This window comes from Tinamus guttatus, unplaced genomic scaffold, assembly GCF_059628265.1.
Source record: "Tinamus guttatus ecotype Peru unplaced genomic scaffold, ASM5962826v1 Tinamus_guttatus_pri_ptg000510l, whole genome shotgun sequence".
Lineage (NCBI taxonomy): Eukaryota > Metazoa > Chordata > Aves > Tinamiformes > Tinamidae > Tinamus > Tinamus guttatus.
This window is the reverse complement of record NW_028289044.1, coordinates 383,342-409,079: the sequence shown is the minus strand read 5'-3', so window position 1 is coordinate 409,079 and position 25,738 is coordinate 383,342. Positions and strand designations below refer to the sequence as shown.

At 41.0% G+C, this 25,738-nt stretch overlaps 1 protein-coding gene across 1 annotated transcript; it reads left to right on the top strand.

The window, feature by feature from the left end:
- Positions 1-2,909: 2,909 nt before the first annotated feature.
- Positions 2,910-24,580, top strand: BAALC (BAALC binder of MAP3K1 and KLF4). Its single transcript, XM_010225299.2, has 3 exons — positions 2,910-3,089; positions 20,164-20,333; positions 23,551-24,580. Exons 1-3 carry the CDS (start codon positions 2,945-2,947, stop codon positions 23,653-23,655), a joined length of 420 nt encoding a protein of 139 aa, XP_010223601.2. The 5' UTR covers positions 2,910-2,944; the 3' UTR covers positions 23,656-24,580.
- The last annotated feature ends 1,158 nt before the right edge of the window (positions 24,581-25,738 follow it).

Here is a 25,738-nt window from a genome sequence, read left to right as displayed (position 1 = left end):
TGTCAGGATAACAAAAACGGAAGAGCTAAAACAGTGCAAACAGTGCAGACTCTCGTAACAGGATTTATACAAGGCATCCCAGCACTGATGTTAAAAAAGAACAAGTTGTAAAGTGTTTCCCACCATGATTTCCACAGATTACAATTCATTTACACATTGCTGTCATGCTCTTCCTGCGCCACATTGATTGCTGCCCACTTATCCCCACTGACAGCCTTGTTCACATCTGATTACACCACTGGAAGAGATGGTTTTATGCCAAGGATTAGTTTAATTCTGGGCATTTTCTATGTTTCTGAGGGCAGATACTCTTTTTCCTTCTTCATTGATAAAATTGTGACCAAATATTGCTTTTGAAAAGCACTGTCCTGAATCTAAGAAATTAATGAAAAAATTCTGTTGCTGCTATTATTTCTCTTTTACTTTACATAATACAAAAAAAAAAAAAACTTAAATGCCCAAGTTATAATCCTGCTTGTTTTATCAAGTTTCATTGTTGTCCGAGTGATATGATAAATTGATAAGAATGACACCAGCAATTTAAATATGAATATAGTAGAAAAAAATAGATGTGTTTGCATTATTACTTTTCTGCAATAATTTTCTGTGTTCCACTAGGAGGGGTAGAAATTGGAAAGTTGATGCTGAGTATTTCTACAAAACGGGTATCTTTACAGAGTTCAGTGAAAATGAATGTGGTTTGACCTAGTGGTTTAAGAATCTAGTTTATATTTACAGCCTAAATCCTCTCCACTGGTGATAATAATACTGAAAAATAAAGATAATCCTTTCATTGTTTTCTTGGCAGTAACTTTTTGTGAGTTGTAAAACTGTTAGAAAAAAATGCATTAAAGGATGTAATCTCTGCAAGTACAGCTAGAACTAAATCTAAGTGATGTGAGGTGCATGTGGAATAACAGGATTCTGTCTTTCCATTTTTTAAGTTAATATAAAGCAAAATAAAAAGACTCTCCCAGAGGTTCTGTTCCAGAGTGCACATTGTTTAGTGCTGTCTAGGAAGCTGCTTCACATAGTTACAATGTGAGACATCAACTGTATTGCTCAAGCTTTCATTTGGAGACTCAAGTATGTCTGGCAGTTACTGCTAGCATGTGTAATGCCCACTTAGGGCACATAAAATTTATGAAGCAGGAAGTGTTTTAGATCCATTTACTTTCAGATGCCACCATTTGCCATTACTTGGGAGACTATCCACTGCTGGGGCAGTCCGATTAAAATCAAATCTCTGTTGGAACTCCCATTAAAAGTCTTATTAATACATAAAACGATATCACAGTAATGAAAAAGTAGCTGCTTCCTCTCAGATAGCTGTCTCACTGAGATTAGGACCAAGCATCCGCAGTAACACAACTATGTGGGCTGTAAATGTCGGCGGCAAGACCGCGTTGTGAGCGATCTCGGTAGGAAAGTAAGATCATCGTGAGTCAGTATTTGGCTGAGAGGCTGCTTGCAAACATCTAAACAGTCAGCTGCTTCGAGAAGTGTAATGGGTGATTCAGCAATACTGGGAATACTCTTCAGCCGAATTACTCCTGAAGCACAAAGCGCTAATGGATGGGTTGGAAAACTAAGACCTACTGAATAACTTCAGTTGATTAAAGGTCTTATACCACCTGTTGGAAACAAGAGCTTTCAATTCCAAAGATTGTTCTGGCTTAAAACACTCATAATATATCATCAGAATTGGAGCTTTCGCTGCATACATTCTTTTGTAGCTGAACAGCTGTGTGACAACTACATGAAGGGCAGCACACAATCCTGCACTTCATGTGCACACATAGCATCCTGCATTTTTTTTGTGTGTGAAAAGATCATGCTTGTTACTCTACTATAAAACTACTGCATGACAGAAACATTGCTTTGGGATAAAGTCTCCCTCTCTCTCTTGTTATACAATATTATGTATTATTATATATTATTATACGTTTCTCTTAGTATATTTCATCATTGAGGCTAACCCATCTTCAACTAGGGGTCCTGAGGAGTGGCTATTTGCAAGGCAAATGCTATTGATTCAACTCAAGGCAACGTCAAACCACTGCGTCCACTGTTGTATTCCACTTTGCAGGAGTCGCGCACGTAGTCTGGTTTATTCACCCCTGCTCCCAGGAGGAGCACGTCCAAAAGGAAGGAGCGCGCAGACGTCCCCGTGGGGCTGAGCCTGCCTCCTGATGCCCAGTGCTCCGGTTAGCGGCAGCAGAGCAGGACTTCTCCCCTGGTTACTCGCTCCCCATGGGCACCGGTGCTTGGCCTCGGGTTGCCTCCGCGCTGGAGCAGGGGAGGCCGGCCTGGCGCTGCCCAGCACAACTATCATCACAGCACGGGCACCAGCCCTCTCCCCTGCGTCCTCCCCTCAACACTCCCCATCACCCCCTCTTCAAAGCCTTCCTTCCAGCACCTCTCCGCATCATCCCTGTCTTCAGCTCCCTCTCCCCAACGCCTTCCTCTCAGTGCCCCTTCCCTCAGCACGTCTCCTCATCATCCCTCTCCTCAGCTTCCTCCAGCCTCCTCTGCGCTGCTGCTCTCCACATCCTCGCCCCAGCGCCGTCCCCTCCTGCCCCTCTCCCCGGTGTCCTCCCCTCAGCTCCCTCCCTCCAAAGCCTTCCCCGCAGCGCCGTCCCCTCCCTGCCCCTCTCCTGGTGTCCTCCCCTCAGCGCCCCCTCAGCCGCCTCCCCTCGGCGCCGGGAAGCGCCGCCCCGCGGGCGCGGAGCGCTGGGGCGAGCGGGGCCGGGCCGGGCCGGGCCGGCCGGGGAGCAGGTGCCGGGAGCGGGGAGGGGACGGCGAGGGGGCGGAGAGGCCGCAGGAGGCCATAAAGGCGGCGGAGAGGGGCGGGCGGATGGGCGGCCATGGGGTGGTGCTGGTGCTGAGCGGGGTTCGCGGAGCCGGCCGGGGCGCCGCGATGGCCGCGGGGCTCTGAGGCGCCATGGGCTGCGGGGGGAGCCGCGCCGACGCCATCGAGCCGCGCTACTACGAGAGCTGGACGCGGGAGACCGAGTCCACCTGGCTGACCAACACGGACTCGGAGAGCCCGCCGCAGGGCGACGGCGCCGAGCCCGCCCCGCGCCCCGGTGAGTGCCCCGGGAGCTCGCTCGGGCCCCCGTGCTCCGCGGGTGGCTTCTGCGTCCCGAGCTCTGGGTGATTTTTGCCAAGCGAGTCGCTCAGGAGGCAGGTTCTGCACGAGGAGGCACCGGGGAGGTGCCGGCGTTCCCGCAGCGGGATGCGGGGAAGAGAGCTGCTGCGGCGGGCGCTGCGCTCCCGTTGGGGTTTCCCAATTCCAGCCATTCCACGGCGCACACCCGGTTGTGCGTTGGAGCTGTTGCAGCAGGGGAAGGATGGATGAGCTGGGCTGAAGGGCGTCAAAACGTCCCCAGGATTTACTCTGTGTTATGATGGTATCGGGAAGCTTCAGTTAAGGACCGTCGTGCTGGACGTTGCCTTACATAGATGCGTTGTGAAGATGGCTGATGCCCCAAGTAGATAGTAATTCATATATAAAATACTAACTGCATATAGGCAGCTTCAGGAAAAAAAAAAGGAAAAAATGTAGCTTTGCTGATATCCATATTGAGCTACAAGGTATCAGGAAGAAATTGTGGAAGTGCATGACTGAAAACACCTAGAAGTTGGTGCTGCTGGAGAGCTGGAGTTGGCAGCTGACTCTCCTGACGTGACCAAGGTAGGACAGGGAAGGAAAAGAGAAGTTATAAAAGGTCGATAAAAGGCCAATAAAAAAAGATATTGCAGTAACCACATATGAAACTGAGAATTTAAAGGTGAGTTGAAATACAAAATGCTGTATTTAAAAAAAAAAAAATAAGGAATGTAAAGTTCAAGATGGTAGTGGCCAGTAAGCTGGAACAGCAGGGGTGGCTGTTGTCTGCAGCAGGGAAGGATGGACATAGCAAGGATGGCCTCGGTAGGAATACTTAGTGTTCTCATAGCCATGGCTAGTCTGAGTTGATGACAAAATGTCACAGACAGAAGTCAGACTGAGATTTCATACTGAATAGGCAATGATACAGGTAGACCGGTAAGTATTCTGCATAGAAATAGGTGATAACTGAATTTGTGTTTGCAGATGAGAATGCCAGAGATAAGGAGAAGAGGACAAAAGACATCACTCAAGTCCAGTAGAAACTGATAGGGTAAGAGAAGCTCTATCTGCCAACATGCTGAAGAAGAGATTAGAGAAGAATGAGGAGAGGACAGAGCGATGGGCACAAAGGGAAACCTAGGCATCAAAAAGGATGATAGTCACAGACACATTAGTAGCAACCAGCAGGTTAAGGAATTCACACTGGTCCTAATTAGTACCCCAAAAGGTACCTTAAGAGCTGTTGCAGGGTAATGCCTGATGCAGGAGAGGGTCTGGAAAGGCATAAGGAGAGGTAGTTGGTGGCTAGAATCAAATCATTCAGTGAAACGGTAGGGGCGAGAGAGAGGAAGCAGCAATTGGAGAGGCAAAAGAGGTCAAGTAGGGAACTCTTGCATAAGGAGAACAGCATGGTTTTATTGCGAGAACAGAGAACTACAGAAGAGTGAGAGACAAGAAGAGATAGGGGAGAAGAATACCTTGGTGGACAGCAGGAGATGGGATGTGACATTGGCACAAATGGAGGTAAGAAACTTCTGTAGCTGCTATGTAGAAAAGGAGGAGGAGCAGGAAGTCAGGTAGAGGTAGAGAGACAAGCCAAAGTGTCCAGGGGAGGACAGAATGAAGCTGGCTTTTTTTTTTTTCCCTCCCTTCTTCCCTCTCCTCTTCCTCTCTTGGAATAAATGGATGAAATTCTGTGGAAAGAGAAGCGAAGACAGGAAAAAAGTAAGTGAAAAGCAATAAAAAATGGCTGTGTGTGTTGGCATGTTTTAATTAAGTTGGGGGGAGGAAAAAAATTGTTAAACATGAATTTGCCCCTTTTCATTTTGATGCCCAGTTGAGTGTAGAAGAACATTCAATATATAGGATCAGCAGGCATAAGAAAAGGTAGATAGTTCTCATAGTAATCTTAGTATTCTAATCCCACCCCAAGCTTTGATTATATCCTTTTCTCTTTGCCCAGCAGCATATTTAGCTTTCTGTGTTTGTGCTCTAGAATGATACATATTTGTAGCAAAATGTTCATATCTTTACTAACAATGTTTTGGTAGTTACTCTTAATTAAAATGAAGTAATATTTTCTTTTTCCTTTTCCTTTATTCCTATTTTAATTTTTTAAAATATCTTTCCAGTTCTTTGATTTTTCTGCAACCATTTTAATAAAAGATATTGTGATCTGTGTTTCTTTGTACAAACAATTCAATTTTTGTACAAACAAACAACTTCCTTGTAAAAATCTAAGGCATAACTTTACTGTATATAGTGCAAGGAAGGTGTTAAAGGAGTATTCACAGAGAAACTGTACAACAGCAGTTTCTTGCAAGCACATCCTTCACTTTGTAAGCTAAGAACTCTTCATGAGATTCAGCTCATGTGCAGGCTATTGCAGGGAAAAGAAACCACTTCTGCTTGGTAACTGGTCCTTGATCCTTGTGACCCTTTGCACAACATCCCTGCTCTTTAAACAGACTGATTCAGCTGAGCGGAGCTGTTAAGAGTAAAGTCTTCCTGAGGACACAAGAAAAACTTGCATGAAAACTGAAGTATCTTGGTACACATTTGTTTATTCTCCTGCATTATATTGGGATAAAACCTTTTTTAGTTTATACATATATGCATGCACACAGATATGTAGGGGTGTGTGTGTGTATACATATACATATATATATAAATAGGCTAGCAACTTGAGATGCACAATTTCCTACCAGAAACCAGTATTACCAAAGTGTTTTATAATCCCATTAAGTAGCAACTACAATAAAACTAAATATTTTTTCTAAAATGAACTTTGTCGTGTTATTTCTATTTCTTTCTGGTTTTCAGTGACTAAATTAGCTGTCGTATTAACAAATGTGCTTTCTTTTATTATGGTTCAAAGTGCCTCATATCAGTTCGGAGTCTCGTCTAATAGAACATCTGATTACTTTTTTAATCATTACTTGAGTCACAGTATTAGCTAAGGCTTTATAAACATTCTACTTTTTTGCTACAAATTCTATAGTAAAGTCCACAGTTTGTTTTGATGCAGACTGAAGCACCCTGGAGGAAAATGTGATCATGGCATAAGCAAAGGTGAGGTTAATGGCCTGCCGCATATGAAACCTTTAGGTTCAGTGTGCTCCTTCTGAAATCACTTAGAAAATATCTGTGAAAAGGGAGCAGGATGGAGTCCCTTGTGAGGACTTGTTAAGTACCCCCTTGAGAAGAATAGGAGAAAAAGATTTCTAAGTGTCTAGCAATCTGCTGGTAAGCACTTAGTCTGCCGTGACTGCCTTTAATATAGTTGTGCATTTGTGAGCAATTCCTGTTTGGCTCAATTCTCGAGTTAAATGACAAGCGTGCCTCTGCTTTGCTTTTCTGTGATTACTGACAACCCTGCAAGGTTTCATAGACCGGGTTTCGCTTTGCGGATGGCCTCAGCTCCAGCGCAGTCGTACAGAGCACAGCATTTCAAGGGCAGCCTTTTATGCACAAGTTCTTGAAAATTGCTTCTCTCCTGTGCTGCTTTATGGTAGGAGAGACTGAAAGCAATTGTAAAAAAATAATGGGGCTGTTTCAATAGTGGTTGCCATAACAGCAGAGGCTGGTGGTGGTTTTGACCACAGCAGCAATCATCTGCCATGTCTCTTGCTGCACTTACAGAAAGTCAAACTTTTAACTTGGATGAATAAACTGCCATCAGGTTGTGGACGAAGAGCTTTTGTGCAGCAGCTTGTTGCTTGTAAATCAGACTGCAAGAGAAAGAAACACCTAATAAAATAGCTCTGTTTTGGCTTAAGAGCCAGAGTGATCACTTTTTGCTAATGTGTAATAAGTTTAGATCAATATTTCTTTGTGCTCTTAAGCGCGTTACAATTTTGTTTATTAACATGTTGATTCAAAATCTGATACGTTTAAGAAATAGATTATAGCACTGATTCTAGCATGTGATATTTTTGAAAGAACTTTCTTACAGTTCAGAATTATTGTAAAAACAGAGTGCCTTCCATAATGAACATTAAGTAAGTCTATATGACTCCTTAATCTCAATTTTGGATATAACAGCATGGTACCATCTTAAGGATACCATTTTACTATTGTTTCTGGACTTTTATTTAATTATTATCTAAATTTAAACTGCTACTAAATTCTGAAGGCCTGTACTGAAGAAACCCTTTAAAACCAGACAAAAAAGATGAAGAAAGGACTAGCAGGTGGGGCGTTTAATAGAGAGTAGGGAGAGGAAGTTTTTGTATCTGCCATGTAGCTTTCAGAAAGCAGTTGTCTTATGTGTCTACTTGTACACTGACTTTCTGAGTATGTTGAGATTTACATGGGTAGGTAATAGACACTCTATGTATGTAAAACTTGCTCGCAGAGTTGGTTTTGTATAGATGCTTACATATCTGTAAGAGGAGGGTTGGGTTCTGAATCCTTTGAGAATCAGTTTCTTAAAGGGATGGCTTGACAAGGCTGTTCTTGAAAGCGTTTCCTTCTAAATGGCACCTGGAGGTCACTGTACCCGTGGAAGAACACATACATAAAACTCTGTCAGTGCAAACAGTGCAAGTACCTCATACCAAACATCAAAGTAAGCATTAAATGCGTTAAAGCACTCAAAAAGCTAAGAACTAGTGCAGTTTCAGAGGAATTAATCATTCCCATACCCTTCAGCATTGCCTAGTTAAACTTCTTGCCCCCCATCTCTGCACGAGACGGGTGGCAAATCTCACTGGGACAGGAGAGGGCTAACGCCAGCGCACAGCCCAACCGTACTCCTCCCCTGAAACAGGGAAAGGAATAATTTTTGGCAGGAACACATCATATCTCTGCTTCAGTCTGAGTCAGGGAATGGCAAAGAACATTAAATAGCAATAGAGGAATATAATAGAATTAAATTTTCCCTCAGCAAACTTGCTGATGACACAAAACTGGGAGGAGTAGCCGATACCCCAGAGGGCTGCGCTGCCATCCAGAGGGACCTGGACAGACTGGACAACTGGGCGGTGAAAAACCTCATGAAATTCAACAAGGCCAAGTGCAAGGTTCTGTACCTGGGGAGGAATAACCCCAGACACCAGTACAGGCTGGGGACCGACCTTCTGGAGAGCAGCTCTGCAGAGAAGGACCTGGGTGTCATGGTGGACGACAAGTTGACCATGAGGCAGCAGTTGCCCTCATGGCCAAGAAGGCCAATGGGATCCTGGGGTGTGTTAAGAAGAGCGTCTCCAGCAGGTCGAGGGAGGGGATCCTGCCCCTCTACTCAGCCCTGGTGAGGCCGCATCTGGAGTATTGTGTCCAGTTCTGGGCTCCACAGGACAAGAGGGATGTGGAGCTGCTGGAGAGAGTCCAGCGCAGGGCCACAAGGATGATCAGGGGCCTGGAACATCTGCCCTGTGAGGAGAGGCTGAGGGAGCTGGGCCTGTTCAGCCTGGAGAAGAGAAGGCTGAGAGGGGACCTGAGCAGTGTCTAGAAGTACCTCAAGGGAGGCAGTGAGGAGGATGGTGCTGGTCTCTTTTCACTGGTGGCCACTGATAGGACTAGAGGAAATGGCCAGAAACTGAAGCAGCAAAAGTTCCACAGGAACTTAAGGAAAAATTTCTTGACAGTGAGAGTGCCAGAGCACTGGAACAGGCTGCCCAGAGAGGTTGTGGAGTCTCCTTCTCTGGAGATCTTCCAAACCCGCTTGGACGCAGTCCTGTGCCACGTGCTCTAGGTGACCCTGCGTGTGCAGGGGGGGTTGGACTAGATGATCTCTAGAGGTCCCTTCCAACCCTAAGCATTCTATGATTCTATTCGATCATTCTAAATGGATAATCTGTGTGATAAATGATGGTAGCAAAGCCACTGAACTGAAACAACTCATTTCTATTCTTTGTTCTTCACACGTATTTTACTCCATGTAGAATCCAGTCACAAATCCCAACATTAACCAAAACTGATGTTTACTATAGAATGTTGCCACGGAAAATAGTGGAGAAATCAGACTCAGCTGATAGAACTTGTTGCAATAACTATATTTATATTTCAGCTGAAACATTGCTATTAATTCTGTGGATCCATATATTTCCATCTTTGCTATAGTTTAATAATTTAATACTGTCTAACTTCCCTTAGCTATGGATATCATTTCAGAACTGATACTGAAATATAGGTTGAAAGCAAAACAGTATTTTAATATACCATGAGCAAACTTGGGTGTTACCCTTTTGTATTCCTGAATCAGCAGAGCCACCTCCCAAAAGTAAACGTCTACTTACTTTTAAGAACAGCAAATGCTCTACTAATGCAGAGAGCACACATGCTTACTTTTTTTGTGATAGAGAGGACTATTACAGAAACAAATGTAATTTGATATAATATGCAGGGCAAATAAATCATTTGGATAGGGATTGTTGCTGGTTTGCAACATGACCATTTGGTATGTGATCATATTTTTCAATGAGCTTTTTTCAATGAGAATTTTGCTCTGATTCAATAAAGTCAGTGATATTTTATATGTTGTGATGGGCCATCCACCCATCACACCATCTGTACAAGTATTTTTAACTGAATTCTTTAATAAATGCAAAAGGCCGTATATAAGGAGTCCATAATAAACAAGATTTTCTCAACGATGTCTGTCATAATTGACAAATGATAAGATTCTCACACTTGCCTTTTCTATTCTGTTCAGGAGAAGATGTTAAGAGTAAAACAATTAGGTAAAAGGGGAAGTGCCGTTTCACTGGTTAGTGTTGGTAGCTGTAGGCTGCCTGCAGGATTTCTCATTTTAAGTTTTCCTTTAATTCACTGAGACCAGCCAGATTGTTTCTGCCCTGCTGTTCAAGGGCCTGAGCGTTGTGTTTTAAGCATCTGAAGAAACAGAAGTGAAGCCAAGCCCCTCCATCCCTCTGGAAGACCGTGTGTCTGGGGTAGCCTTGGGTTGGGTGGCTGGCAACTACCGAGGAGTAAAACAATCAACTCATCCCTCTAGTGACCGACTTTCTTAGCCTTCCATTTTCCTAGCAATACATATTGTGTATCTCTGCTTCTACATGTTTCAGCTGGCTATTGCACCACTCATTTCCTCTCAGACTGTAATTGTTGTCATAAACTGCTAGTATTTCCCACATGAGTGCCATCAGAAGGGTTATAACTAACATTTGCAGGGCTGAAATTATTATTTTCTGCTACTTCCATAAAGTTGATCTCTGAGTGTTTAGCACTCAAGAGAAGATGAAAAAAAACTGCTCATAGATTTATTTAATAGGTCATTAACGGCTGCAACATTAGGTTTTAATACTGCCACTACCCTCATTTTAGAATGAGCACTAAATGTGAGTGATAACTTTCACACATGTACGAACGTCTTCAGTCAAAGCATCTGAGCATTTTAATCATGCTGTGAACCAGTCAAGTCAACAATATCCTTTTGTATATTTGTAAATTGTACCGCTGGAAGGGGTCAGCTGCCATAAATCCCACTGGTGTTTCTCAAATCCTTGGCTAGAATACATCTTTGGGGAACCCTTCAGTCTTAATTTACCAGTTTCCAATGGTTGGCAGCTTGCCTAGGCTTTTATAAACTATGCCAGTAGTTAGTCATTCCTGTTCAAATATACAAAACAAACATCTAATGTCTTACTTGGAATCCTTAGCCTTGATATCCAGCTGTTGATCCTTGGTGAGCAAAACTGAAGAGCCGTTTCATCTCACTTTCCATGCTATTTAGATGTTTTAATAGGTATTTGTCTAGTCTGCATAAAGTTTTTTACTTTTCCTTTGTAGAATTAATTGCAATGACATATTTATCTTAAAATTCCTTGTTTGATTAGCTAGATAATGACACTTCCATTTCTGTAGTGGAAACTGTTCTAAGAACATGATGACAAATGTTGCATTACCACATACCTCAGGAGAGACCATGTGAACACGCAAATCCAAGCCACTGTTCAGAGCCTTTCTTAAAAACGTGGTAGGTCCAATTGTAGTAAGGATGGTTGAGAGAGGAACCATCTGCTGCTTATTTTCCATTTAGGATTTTTTATAATAGGAACTTCTTTTTTTATCCTTTAAAGAAAGGTTTGGACAGGAACCGAGCCAAAAGAAAGAGCCTCTGGAAAGCAGGCTGATGGGACTTAGTTTAGGCATCCACAATGTAAGGTGTTGTGCATAGAGTTCGTCACTGGGCAAGGTGAGTTTTTCATTGGCAGCACTGAAACCTAAATGTGTTCTGGCATGTGGAGATCCATGCACTACCTGTATTTCTAAAATGCATTATCATTAGACATACTTTGCAGATTTGCTCTGTCTGTGTAGGGTTTTTGCTTCTGAATTCATATCTGCCTCTGGCAAATAGTGTGGCATTGGTAAAGCACTTAGTCCATTACATCTCATGATTTTCCCAGGTGTAAAATAAAAATGAGACTTTGACATCTTTGACCTCTCCCTGTATATGAAGGCTGTTTTCAAAAGGTTGCCAATTCTTACCCCATTAGATAGTGAAAATTCAATTCTTCATTCCAGTTCAAGTTATTAAAATACATCCCTTTATCTGTGAAACTGTTCTCCTCAGCTCATTAGATTTTTTCCTAGCACTCTGATTACAGTTTGTTTGAGTTTATACTTCTTATCTTCCCTTCTGGATTCAGATGAACTCCATTCACCTAATTTATTTTTGGAGTCTATTTTCCATGTGATTGCAGAATCCTTTGATTGATGCCCTTTGGCTTGCTCTAAGCCATTGCAACCTTTCAGTTCTTCCAGAGTTGGCTTCTTGAAGACCAGCTACCACTAAACCTTTTCAAACCTTCCCTACCTACCACACACCTGAGCTTTTCCCAAATTCTAGCATGAAATTATCTTTCCCTTCACAGGTTTCATTACTATGAACTTTGAATCAGGAAAACCTAGGGTTCGGAGATGGTGATAACTCTTTAAATCTTGCAAGCTTCCAAAACAAGAGAGCCTCTGAGATCCCTACAAAGAAGAAGGGGCAACATATTTTATCTGTGTGCACTACCTTGGGATCAAGCACACTTCCATGTTCTGGAGTTGTGGGTGCTGACAAGACAATGTGCTCAGATTTTAAGGAGCAGCATTTGCTCAGGATTATAAAGCTTTGGTATGGGAGTGTGTAAAGCTCTGATCTCTCATAATGTAAATATATTTTTCTGGTCACCAAATAAGGCAAATGGACTCCTGTTTACCTGAAAATAATCAATGAATTAAACAGAAGGGAGTTCTTGTGGCTATATGAAGCACTGAATGAATTTCAGCAAGCATTTTTTTTCGTAACACTTTATAGCCAGTAACAAGAAGAGGGAACCATTTCCAAAGTTGCATATTAATTGTGCCAACTTTGTAGAACACATAAAGTATGCAAAATCCTTACGACTACTTCAACTTGTTTAAACAGTCACTGTAGTAACCCAAGCCCTGCCAGGTAAGATGTTTAGAAGTCCCTGCTTCTGATTCAGAGCATGGCATAATTTCTTATAATGAATTGACATACAGTATAATGGAGCCATTTGTGTCACTATGTTCTAGGCTGTGAAACTGGTGCTTCCTAAGCCCTGCAAAGATACCTGGAGAAGTTAACATGGCTTAATGATATCTACTCTTTTCCTGCTGTATCTCCTCCTATCCTTGCCCTGATGAATCCTTTTAATTCGCTTTTTGGGATACAGCCAAGTAGAGGAGGCCACAGAGAGCCTGGAGGCAACAGAGGCTTTTTGAATTATAGAGGAGGAGGACGTGGCTTCCTGAATGTATGTGGCCATCTAAGTGGGAAAGGGTAAATAAATAGACTATAGCATATGGACTTGGAGAAATTTAATTCTCTTTTCCTCAGGAAAATGAGGGCTGTAATGTTTGCCAGCCTTATGGTGAGGATTTAGTCTTTGAAAAGTTTCTCACAGATACAAAAATATTTTAAGTGTTACAGTTTTGCAAACTAATTTAAGGACTCTCCAATTAACAAGTCATAGTTTAAACTTGAAGTATTTAGCAATTTTACTACTCAGCCCTGGAAAAACCTCCAACTCCTTGAAATTACCATTGAGTCTTAAGAATGTTCAAACTTCTGTGCAATATAACTAGTCAAGAAATCTAAAAACAAAGTTGGATTTTTTTTTTTCCTGAAAGGCACATTCTTAAAAATTGATGCCCATGTGCATTTTCTTTTTGGAATAAATGAAATTTTCATGTTCGGTTTTCATATGTGGGGTGTGTATGTGCGCAGCTGTAATGTTTATAATTGGGGTTCCAGCATTGTTAAGCTTGTTTGCGAGATAGTTGTACCATGATGCTGTGTCCTAAATTGAAATGAAACTAGAGCAACATGCAAACTATAGCAGCATGCATGCAGGTATACCTAAGAAATGAGACCACCCAAGGAATAGCAAGGCTTGCGTCTTTAACACTGTTCATTTTGTGTCTTACTTGTCTGGCTAGAATGCTTAAATATTCTCTAATAGAAATCTTAGTATAATAAAAATTCAGATCTGACTTTCAGAACTATGTATCATGAGCTTATTTACATAGGTGTATGTTAAATTCCAATTCTAGCATCTTTTCAAAATTCTTCTAATTTATCAAAGAACCACCTTGCCTCATTTCATGAAAGAAGTCTTGAAACATATGGCTGTATAGGAACCTCAATCATCTTATGCTCAGAAGTGAAGCAACAAAAAGCAGGAAAATAAGGAGGCCTTCTGACCAAGAAAGTTAAAGATGTAGTGCTTGATCTCCCAGTTTTGCCAGAACTCCAGTATTCGTGTTGTTATATTTAAGTATATTCATCATAAGTCATTTTTTTCAATATTGAATTAGGCTCCATTGGAGCTCATCTTCCAGAAGAGCAAAATTTCACAAGTCTCCTGTGCCTGACAGGCTGCAGAGGAATATCTACATGAGTCTAGTGCCAGGATCAGGAGCCAAGCTTGATTCGCCTTCTGCTTTTTAATAGCAACTTGTCTTGCATAAATATAGACTGCTTCATATGGCTCTTGTTTATTCCCTGTTTACTTCAGCGCTGAAAGTAAAGCAGGTTCTTTCTAAACATAAAATGAAGAGGCAGTTTGTGCTGCTGGCACGAGCTGGATTCACATGAGCATTCAATGCACAGAGCCTCTTCCCCAGCGGGCAAGGGAAACACTCTGTGGACATCTCTAAAAAGAAACTCCACAGAATTTTGATGGCCAGGGCAGAACATGCGGAAGATGCAAGTGGTTTGTTTTGCTTCTCCATCGAAAATCCATGTTGTGTTAGAGTTCGGATAAGTCATTCGGGATTCTCTGAATGGCTGGGCAATACAGGGATCCAGCGATACAAACCATGTTTCTGATGCCATTTTCCTCCTACAACGGGTCTTCCCTCTGCAGATCGGTTGGATCCTTCATTCTGGCTTACAAACTCACTCTGCTATGGCTGAAAAATCCTAAGCCTTTCCTTGTTGGGAAAAAAGAATCCATTAGAGTTTTCCCGACCATCTGGCCTCTGCATGGGAGGAAATGACTTAGTTTCCTTTCTTCCCAGCCTTTACTCCCTTTATTTTAATAGGATCCGTTCTGTATTTGGTTTATGCAATAGAAATACATACACAGTCCTGCAGATGTGTGGTTTCCCCAAACACAAGTAGCTTCAGACCAGAGAAGCAGTTGTAGAAGACGAGTATTTGTGCTCTGTATACCTACTGTCCATCTGGAATGTTAAAGGCAAGAAATTCAGTAATGGTAGTAAATATATCTTTTCTCTGGAAGCAACTCTATTTTAATAGCTTTGTTCATTCTTAGTGGTGAATATTTTCAGAGTTGTTCTTTGTAGCACGCTGTGCCACTATCTTATGCAGACATTTGTATAAAGCAGTATGCTATGCATTATTCACGAGATAACAGCTATGATAAATAGAAAGGGTGTTGCTAAACCAGAAAATTAAACCCTACTGGTTTGTCTGTGGTCAGTTCCAAAGATATAAATAGGACATACTAATCAACATCTATTCATTTTAAACAAATATATGCCTGTTATTCAATACTATCCCACGTGACAGCTCAGGATCCACAGTATTGAATCAGATCTATAGACTATGTGGGTCAGAATTCATGGCCAGTTTTGCCCACTTCTGATGCTTTAATATCAGGTGTGAAAATGTAGTGACAAGCACAAGTGTAATAATTTTCTCCACAAAAACCTGATTATTATGGTTAACTTATTGTTAACTGATTATTAAGATTAACTTAACCTTTGTTAACTCCTTCCAAAACTCTTGATACTGATCACATTTCTGGCATGCTGCTGCCTGGGAATTTCTGAAAACTCATTCAACTTTTAAAAACTTAGGGTTACAGACCAAAGAGGCCTCAGAGAATGTGGTGGGGGATGAGATTTGGTGAGTATTTCCCTTAGAGCAGTGAGATCGAAAGGGAGAAACTGGGAAGAAGTTAGGACAGCTCTTTGGTACATCCAGCAAAGAGGAGGAGCATCATGTTTGGATTTCCCGCTGAAAACATTGGTGAACTAACATGGCCTTCTCAAGTGTCACTTGAGAAATGAAATGTGTCTTTAATCAGTATTGTTAACTTAAGAATTGGTTATGAAAAGCTCTCTATCCTGTTGTTAAGGGTGATTAACTAGTAGTGATTAATGTACTGTTTTATAATCTGTAATACAGACTGGATGATCCTGACAAACAATCTTGTCAGTAGTAACTATGGCTAATTAATGAAGGCAGTTTTAGAGCGGGAATAGAATTAAGAGGATCATTGAAATGTTCAGAATCTTCCTGATAAAATCAAATTTTGATGTTTGCTTGAACACATTGGATTTTTCATTAGGGCTACAGTGAAGAGAGTAGGAGGCTATCCCAGAAAGACTGGAAAAACTTGGTGTCCTACTGGGAGTTAAGTATTCAACATTATGGTAGCTGCAGTTCTTGGAGAGCTAATATTACTGTTTTTTTTTGTGAGCAATTTAAAAATACCAATCACTTTATTTTTGTGCTAATAGTCAGAATTGTCATGTTCTGTTCACTTTGTGGAGTTTATATTGCCTTTAGCATGCCTTTCTTCACATGCTATATGTATTTCCAGACAGATTGGTTAAATCTTGCCAGGTTTCTTCCTTGCTAGGTTTCATGCTTGCATTGAGATAACTTTCATTTTACTCAACTTTCCTTTAATTATGTTTTAATACAATTCTAAATCTTTCCTGAAATATCCCTTTCGACGGTGGAACAGATGAAGCACATCCAGGTATCCTAGATTTTAGCTTTGATTTCTAAAATTTAATAAGCAGAATTTATTTTTGTATATTTTTGTATATTTTTGTATATTGTCTGTATTCCATTTTCCAAACTTTCATACTTTGGAAAATTTGAACAAAAGATAGTAATTTCATGCCATCTTTTTAGCAGAAAGATTGGGCAAATCTGTGCTGCTTTTTTTTTCTGGTTTCGAATTTGAAAATTGAAACTATTCTGGTTTTGAATTTGAAAATACACAACATGAAAGTTCGAGACCAAATCCTTAGATATCTTAGTGAAAGAAGCTTTAGAGAAAAAAAAAAACTTTATATAGGTGTCTTTGTAATTAGTCAGACACATCACTCTGTAGTCTGTACAAGAAATTTCTTTAGCCATTTTTTGGACATTATTTCTACTCCTAAAATCTTTGGTGGCTCTAGGCTCCAAGGATGAAACAAATGTCCCCTGATAAAGGGTAGTTGGAAGCAGTGAATGGTTTAGATAGCTCAGCAGGCATTTTCTTGGTGAGAAGAAAGTGAAGCTGGATGAGTGGGTTTGGGTTTTTTATTTTGTTTTGATTTTTTTGGTAGTTGCACCAACCCAAGCTGCTTGTTTCCATTCTTGTCTACCTTCTGAGTTGTGCCAGTAGAGCTCCTTGCATCAATGGATGATGAATGAAGTTGAGGGATTGGTCTGAATCAAAAATAAACCTTCCTCCCTTCCTTCTTGCTTCCTCTTTCTCTCTCTCTCTCTGCTGAAAGAGACGTTTGTCAAACAGCAACCTAAAGGATTGGCGTTGCACTAGTAGGAGAGGCAAGAGTCGCAGCTGCTGGTGCAGCCTGCAGAGCTGGGAGCAGGAAGGAGGGAGGCAGCCCTGCCGTGGGAGCAGCCAAGAACAGATTATTTTGCTCAATTCTCACTGGAAAGATCAACTTGGATTTCTACTTGCTGTTGCCTCTTCCTCCTGTATCCATTGAAAGACTTTGTGCACCTTCTTCTTAAATAAACCCGATTCCATGCAGGGACATGCCTGTTGCTTACCGCCCGGTTCTGCCCGTAGTGGGAAGATGGGGGCAAGCCCTGAATCACCAACAACCCGGGCACATTACGTTGGGGAAGGCTGGATAATCACTCAGAAGTTTGCATATGGGACTAGAGCTGCAGGAAAATTCTAGGCTTGGAGGTTCATTTAGAAATAAAACACATGAATTTGGCAGAGCAGTGTGGTGGGAGCTACTTTTTCCTGGCCTCAGGAGGCCCACAGATTTTGGCAGGGGCTTGTCCTAGCAGAGAGCAGGCAAGCGAGGAGGAAAGCATCACTGCAGGCATTTCTTTAAATTTCTGCTGAAGCTCTCTACAAATTTGGACAGGGGAAGACAGGAGGATACCAAACCCTTGCTGTGAGGATGCTGTGCATACCTAGAAAGATAGCTTGGTTTAAATGACAGGAGGTAATAATGTGAGGATTACCCTCCTGGTAGCTTGCACAGAGGAAAATTAACTGTTCTGTTTTTATGTACTATGGCAAACTCTAACAGCAAAATATTTGCCATCGAAAAAGGGACAAATCTGTTTGTGATGTTTTCTTTAATATTGTCTTTATCCTTGATGTTCTTAACTTCCAAGTGGCAAACACGATAATGACAGAATAAAATAACAAAGCTTTTTACACTGCTAAGATACCCTACTGTTGGTGATCACTAAATCACCTGTAGAAAGTTATACTAGGAGTGATACTGATAGGCTCACGGGCTGCTGTCTGCCTCATTTCTGACAAGGGGGAAAAAGTCTCATTCCTGCAAAAAATGGTCAAGCTGCAAACTAACACAGGTCAAAAACTGGACCAAATATACAATTTTCTGGATGAGATCTTCCATCAGCTTTTGGAAATGTATTGATGGAAAGAAAATTGTTCTGTGAGAGACTGTAAGAGCAACACAATCGTCTGATAAATGAGCAATTGTGCTTTATAACAAAGCTGCTCTTCAGCTGTTTCACAAGACTGCTCAGCTGCAGGCCAGATGGCCATAGGGGCACATGGTGGGAAGTAATTTAGGAGGATGACTCCACAGAAGGCAAATCTCATCATTCATATATGTTTAAAACGTTTGCAATTCAATTAATGGAATTAGTATTTAATGCCTGGAGCATTTTGCCTGTTCAAAGCATTTCTCAAACTTGCTCACCCAGCTGCACTGCAAGGTGAATAAGCAGACTGTGCTGTGACTGCGTACTAGGTTTAGAGTTATCGCTCCTGACTAGTTACCTTTCCATCTCCCTTCCTGAAAATCCATTTTGTGCATGAGATCAGTCTATAAAATTTATGGTTCTGCACCAGGTCACTTCTCTGCCTCTCATCGTCTTGTTCTGTAATGTGGCAGGAATGTAGAGGATCTGCAGTATGAGTAGGTATGGGCTTTCTGGACATGCAGGAGAGTTGAGGTTTACTGTTGCTTTACAGGGAGTTACCTATAGATTTAGGAATGAGAACATGAGTTTTATTACCTAGCATGAAAAGGTAGCTTCCAAAGACTGAGGTACTTTTTAGGGTTTTTTTTTTTTAAATGTATAATATTGCTTAATATTTTAAAGTTTCTTTTTTTTTCTTTTTTTTTTTCTATCAAGAAGTAGATAGTTTTGTATTGGTTTTGGTGATCAGCAACTACCAGATCAACTGGCTCACGAAAACTCTAACACCATCTTTTGACTGCTTAGGGAAATACAGTGGCAAAATTGTAGAAATGCAATTCATAAACTTTAAAAATAACGCAAAGAAAAACCTTTAAAGACTTTTAAAAGCTTACACAACCTTGCACATTTTCAGTAACAAGACCCTAAACATCTGGTGGATTCCTCTTATTCCAGCTGGAACAGCTATTTTGACAAGTCTGCCTACTGCTATTCCAATTAGCTCATTTCTTTAAGTTATGGTCATTAGTGAGCTGCTATTGGTGTTTCTATTGATAAAGCAATTTTCCTGTGGATTCCTGGAACAAAATTCAGCACTTACTCTGTTTCATCTTTAGTATTTGTAATACTGTACTTGATTTTCCACCCGTCTCGTGGTGAGGGATTTTGACGCTGTAATTTTATCTGATGATTGCAATAACAGTAAATTTTCATTGTTCTTCCTCATGTTTATTTTTCCCTTGTGCATACTTGCTTCTTGCTGTTTTGACGCTTGCATTGCCTGTTCGTTGTTGTTTGTTGCTGGTTTTCTTTTTTTATATGGAACATAATACTCTTTATAAATGAGCTTTGCTTAAAAAAAATTGAGAGCTGTGGTGATGCACCCACCATCCATCCATATTTGGATTTCAGACCAGGTTTTGCCACCACATGTTGAATGTTCAGGGCTTGCCACTAGTGATAACTCATTTTTACCAGTGTAATAAGATGCGTAAATTCTTTTAGGCTGACCAATACCATAATGTACTGCACATGCCTTATCCATGCTTCTAGAGCTGAAAGAAAATACTAATTAATTACTTTTTTTGGTTATTGATAGACAAATAGTATAAAACCTATTTTTTTTTCTGAATTCTTTCTTCAGCTTTTAAAAAACATTTGTGTCCATAAAGCAAGCCCCCTCTCTGTCCACAGTGGTCTCACCTCGGATCTGAGCCCTACATTTTGCATAATTGAGGCAGATTTAAGGAAGCCCCTTTTTGTGCCTGCCCTGAGTCCTTAGTTTACAACAAGAAGTAGAATGCTGTCACTGTAGCACCATAAAGCATTTTTATGACCTGCATTATTGCAAAAAAAGTGATAAAATGGGGAGGATAGCCACAGTAGCCAAGCTGCTATGTAGCATTAACAACATAATTTCGTTTGTCCTGACTAGGTATCTTAGAAGATGGAAAATCCACTCAGACGGGTGTAACTACAGCATCAGCCACAACTGGAATTCTGAGCACGGAGAAAAAGGCCAGCGGTGGCTCTCAGAGCGCCAGCGCCGCGGCACCCGCCGCGCCGGCCGCGGCACCGAGGCCCAGCAGCTTCCGGACGGCAGAGGTAGGGCCGCAGCGGCGCTCCGTGCTGCTCAGGACCAGCTTCGAGCAGGTCAAGATGACTTTCGTGACCATATTCCTCTCAGCAGTCTATTAAACACTTTGGGATAGATAGAGTAGCTGCAGCGCAGGCAGAGCCCGATCAAGCCCAGCGCCTCTGACAAGCCTGAGTGGCCATAAAATTGGCGTTTCATTCTGCAGTTGGAGCAACTCGCATGCCTGTTACAGAAAGCAAAACAAAACAAAAAAACCCTACACTTTCTCTTTTTCAACTTAATCAAGCTATGTCACAGCTTGTGCATGACATTTTGGTGAATAATCTGAAAGGGATTGTATTTCTCCTTAATTACTGCTTTGTTTTAATTGTATTCATTGCATAAACCCAGGTTCATTCAGGGCTGGATGCAAAGCCTAAGAAGTCAGTGGGAGTCTTTTTAGGCCTGGATCAGATCCTCAGTCCTCTTTCCCCTCGTCTACTTAGTATTTTGCAGAAGAATCATCCAACATAACAGTAGTGTATGAAAACAAAAGGCTTTGGTGCAAGATCCTAGCTGCCTACCCTGCGTATTTCTCACAGTTTTCCACTGCTGTATAGTTCATGTAGCAACTGCTCAACTGCTGCAGATTAAAGTTATCCAAAAATCATAGCTGTTTTACTGCTTCCTCAGTTCCTCAAGTGGTAAAAACCTCCCAGAGTTGTGTGTCATGGATAGTGGGGACAGGAACACCTACAACAACACCATAAATTGTGTGTCCCCTCTTGGTCCCTGTGCACTTATTTTAAACTGTTATTGTATAATATCTTCCCTCCATTAATCCCGAAGTTTGGAAATATTCCCCAGTGACATAGATTATGCTGTATCTTTCCACTAGATATTGCAGCTCCAGAAGTACCACTCCACATTCTGCATCTACATGACATCTAGAGCCACAGGTGGTTTGCTATAAATGAAAATATAAATGCCTGTTGTAACCATTAGCCCACAGAGAAAAAATAATTGGTCATATTAAGCATGATAGAACAGAATTAATGTAATTATTAATCTAATTTGTAAGAGACCTGGCCACATTGAGAATTGTATTGTATATCTGACATACTGTTGAAGAAATAATTTTTTTAAAAAAAATTGTAATTGATTGAAGATTTGCTTCTACATTTAGACTTACTAGGAAATAAGGGCAAATTCCTCCCCTGAGAGAATGTTGTCCAGAGTGGTACTACCCAGTGAGTTACCCCAGGCTGGTTACTGACGTGGTCCTGTGGCTTTGGTTGATCCTTCAGTCTTCTATCTAAGACACATTCCATCATATATTTATACTGTTACAGCCATATGTTCATCATGTTTCTGATGCTAAGCAGGATATTTTGATTATTCTGTGCATCTAAATGCAGATGTCTAAGAAAGGAGGGTATTTTGTCTAACTTTATTATACTTACAAAAGAAACATTGGTTCCTACAGTAGGCAAGTTGTAGTATTTTAAGTAAGTCAGGTTCAAGCTTTGATTTACCATTCTGAATCTCTGTTTCTCCACAGGAACTTAAGGAAAAATTTCCTGACAGTGAGGGTGCCAGAGCCCTGGCACAGGCTGCCCAGAGAGGTTGTGGAGTCTCCTTCTCTGGAGATCTTCAAACCCGTCTGGATGTCACCCTGTGCCACGTGCTCTAGGTGCCCTGCCCTGCATGTGCAGGGAGGTTGGACTAGGTGATCTCCAAAGGGCCCTTCCAACCTTAATGAGTCCATGATTCTGTGATTCCGTGATTTAAGGAAGTGTAAGATGAGTAGATTTTTAGTTTGGGCAACTACAGTTTAGGTGGCTAGAGAGGAGAATGTGACTGTCCCTCCACAACTCAAAATGTGAGTGTTTTATTCTTCTGGATATTCACATTGGCTATGATTTATCTTTTATCTCTAGATGCCGATTTTATCCTACCATGCAGGATAATACACACGGCACTCAGCATACTTGGCTTCTGCCATCAGCCTGCATGGTAGTTTGGGGTAAATTGCTTTACCTCTCTGTATCTCATTTTCTCAGAGCTCAAGCTCTGGAGGATCCTACTTCTTTACCATAACATTGGGTATGATCTGTGTTGTTGGATGGGAAAGGGTTTGACACAAGGCTACACCTAGTATCCTCTCATGAGGGTAATGGGAGAAGGACTTGATGCAAAAGAGGTCGCTGATGAAAACTAACAACAGTGAAGGCATGGTAATAGTAAAGAACAAAGGTGGTATCCAGCTTATTTACTGCAATGCATGACAGTAGCCTAGTTTGAATTTCATCATGTAGATAGTCTTTAGAGAAGCACTGAGTGGGTAAAAACGCTGGGGGATGAGTTAGTAAGGGAGAAGATACAATTAGGCTTGCAGAAATGAGAAGAAATACATCCTGGTAAACGTGATTCCCAGTTTTTGCCTCCAGATAAATAACTGTAGCTTTCACTGAAGTCAGTGAATGTTTACATGGAGTTATTTATCAGGTAAATTATTCCTAATTTACCTGGCATTATTTACATTTACAAATAGTCTCATGAACATTTGAGATGCAATGATCAAGAACACTTAACCCGACTCTGTGTTTATATCAGCCCAATTACAAGTTGTTACATTACAAGTGTGCTCTGATGGACCTATCCAATTTATTGCATATTCTAATGTGTTGCTTAAAGCATCAAGCAGACACACTAGGATGTGAAGAAGGATAAATTTAGAGTAAGGATGTGCTTTCTTACCTTGAAGAGACTATTTTGAATATTGGAAATTATTTGATGGAAATCTGGAAGGTTTATACTGTGCTGAAGTCTTGCATGCAAGCAGAATTAAATGCTGTTTTGAAACTGTATTTTCATTTCAGAAACCATAAGAAAGCAGAGAAAATTCCGTTCCAGGGTAGTCACACTCAATTCCTAATGATGTCAAAGGAAACCATTTCTGAGCTGAAAGCAGTTTTTCTTTTTTGCTTTGCTTTTGAAAGACACATGCAAAAATGCTTATTTATAGCCCAACGTGTTGATCCAAAGCATGCTCATATCCATAACCTTGAAGGTACTCCTAGAAGCTTACCTCCATGCTCAATGCCGCGGTTGCTCCACATTGTAGTGGTGTGTGAAGGCTGTCAGGTCTTTGTGTTTATTAACTAGAGCTGTTTCCACAAATTCTTGTGATGACTCTTTGTCCTGTCAGTGTGGGACTCATTGTACTGTTCAACACTTCCACAGAGCAAGCGGGACACCAAGAAAATGCCCACAAAAGAAGTCACCATTAACGTTGCAAAGAGCATCAGACAAAGCGACAGAAGGTTAGCAAAGAATTGCGTCAACTAAGGACTCAAAGTGAAAGTGAGGATGGACCTACCAACACTTCGCTGCACTTTAACTCAGCCAGGTAGCCTGTGAAGATTGCAAGACGCTCTGTGTCGAAGTCAGCAGGCAGCCGCCGCCGAGTGCCTTCAGAAACACGTCCTGCAGGAACCAGCTGCAAGCACCGCACGACGTCCCCGTGTCACTTGTCTGAGGAAGGGCCGCTACACGGACGTATGCCAAAATTCGTGCCATTTGCTTTTACAAAGTGCTGTGTTATCTACGTGTAGATGTCTTGTTCTGCACTGCCATTAGGATGAGCGGTATAGTTATTCTTAATTTCAGGCAGGAAAAGAAAAAATTAATCAGTATTTTTAGTCATAAGGAGTTTGAAGCAAATACGCAGAAATCTACAGAGTTAATTTGAGAATTCACTTCTGTAAAACTCAAACCCACATATCTCAAAAATAAAGACACTAGGATGGCTTCCAATATAGCTCTTTTAAGCTATATATTTCAGTTATATACAGTTACGTCATGCTCTAACCTTTTATATAGTGATCTTTTAAATATTTAGTTTTAATTGATTTTTATGTTGATAGAATTATGTCTTAAAAACAATAACTTTTATTTTCCAGCCTGACTTGATGTTCACAGTATTAGCTTGCCAGTAAAGTTCTGGCTACTCTCTTTTCAAGACAGACTCCTTTAATTATTTGGAGACCCAAACTCTCTTCACTAGGCTGACTCTGGAAAATAGTGATCACTCACTCTGTATGACAATAGCCATACTTCTGAAAACAATATTCCACTCATGATAACTCCAAAAATTAATTTGATTAGACAGAGTTGATTTGAGGTGCAGAACATGTATTTAATTGCATTGTATGCACCCTGTATCATAGCACTCTGTTTTTCATAAATATACAGCTAAAAGGAATGTGATTGTTCAGGGTTGTAAAGTCCACCAATGAATTTAACATATTACTTCTTAGTATAAAGGTAATAACATATATTCTCTGTAAACTTATACTTTTATAAAATTTAAAGAGGTAGATTTATTTGCCTCCTCCACCAAACACATAGAGCATCTTTTGAGGATCATTTAAAATAACTACTCAGAAATTGTTCATAACAAATGGGATTGAGAAGAACATCTGAATATGCTGTGCAAGAAGCCTTTTTTACATTTAGGCATATAAAAATAAATAGAACTGTGGAAGTGAATCTTAATTCATTCCATATTAGGATTATTTTAATGACTTGCTGTATGAGTACCTAATACTCTCCTTGGAGTACAACAATTTATGATGTTGGGAATTGTTTAGGTAAATATTTTTTTTCTATTATTCCGACACAAAGACAAAGCCAAATCCAGAGGCAGTTAGAGATTTTTGCATACATTAGGATTTGTATTTTTAACAAATCATTATTTGTAGATGTTCTAAAGAAGGAAAGACCCTGTGCTAAGCTCTTTTCAGTTCAGTGTGACCTGTTATGTCATCTTGTGCATAGAAGAACTAGAAAATGCTGAAAACAATGTTGTACAGGTAAAACATGCTGTCTGCATTTAGCCTTCCCAGCTTGTGGCTCTCTGCCAGCTTGTTTGCAAGAGAGGACAGGAAGGGACTTGGCTCACTCTAACAGTAAACAGTAGGTGTAGCAGCTCAGCAATATGAATTTAGAAATGGAGAGCCACTGGTTTTGCCCATGCACGAATCAGATTGAAGCACACGTTCAGCATTTTGCATTATTTGTGCACCATTTCACCAAACTTGCACAGGACTTACTGACAGCGACAGTACAGTATAAAACATTGTGATACAGAAAACCTGTGGAAAGCAATCAGTGACGCTGGTTTGTGTAAGGCACGGGGGATTTTCAGAGAAGGAAAAAGGGGAATTTCATTGCTTGCCATTACTTAAGAAGCTGTTCCACAGATGCATATGAAGTTTGGGTGAAGAAACTCAAAGACAAGGGAGTTTGAGCAACGAGATTTTTCACTAGCTAAGAAATAATTTAGCGATGGGCTGAGCGTGATGTGTATTCGGTGCCTTGGCTCAGACAGCAGGAGGAAGACTGCAGAGCTGCCTTGTAGAAAGGAATG

What these genes read in the sequence shown, in the direction of transcription:
- BAALC (XM_010225299.2), top strand. Translation starts at nt 2,945, where the DNA reads ATGGGCTGCGGGGGGAGCCGCGCCGACGCCATCGAGCCGCGCTACTAC. An exon ending in CGAGCCCGCCCCGCGCCCCG is followed by an intron (nt 3,090 to 20,163) that starts GTGAGTGCCCCG and finishes TGTCCTGACTAG; the next exon opens with GTATCTTAGAAGATGGAAAA. An exon ending in GCAGCTTCCGGACGGCAGAG is followed by an intron (nt 20,334 to 23,550) that starts GTAGGGCCGCAG and finishes ACACTTCCACAG; the next exon opens with AGCAAGCGGGACACCAAGAA.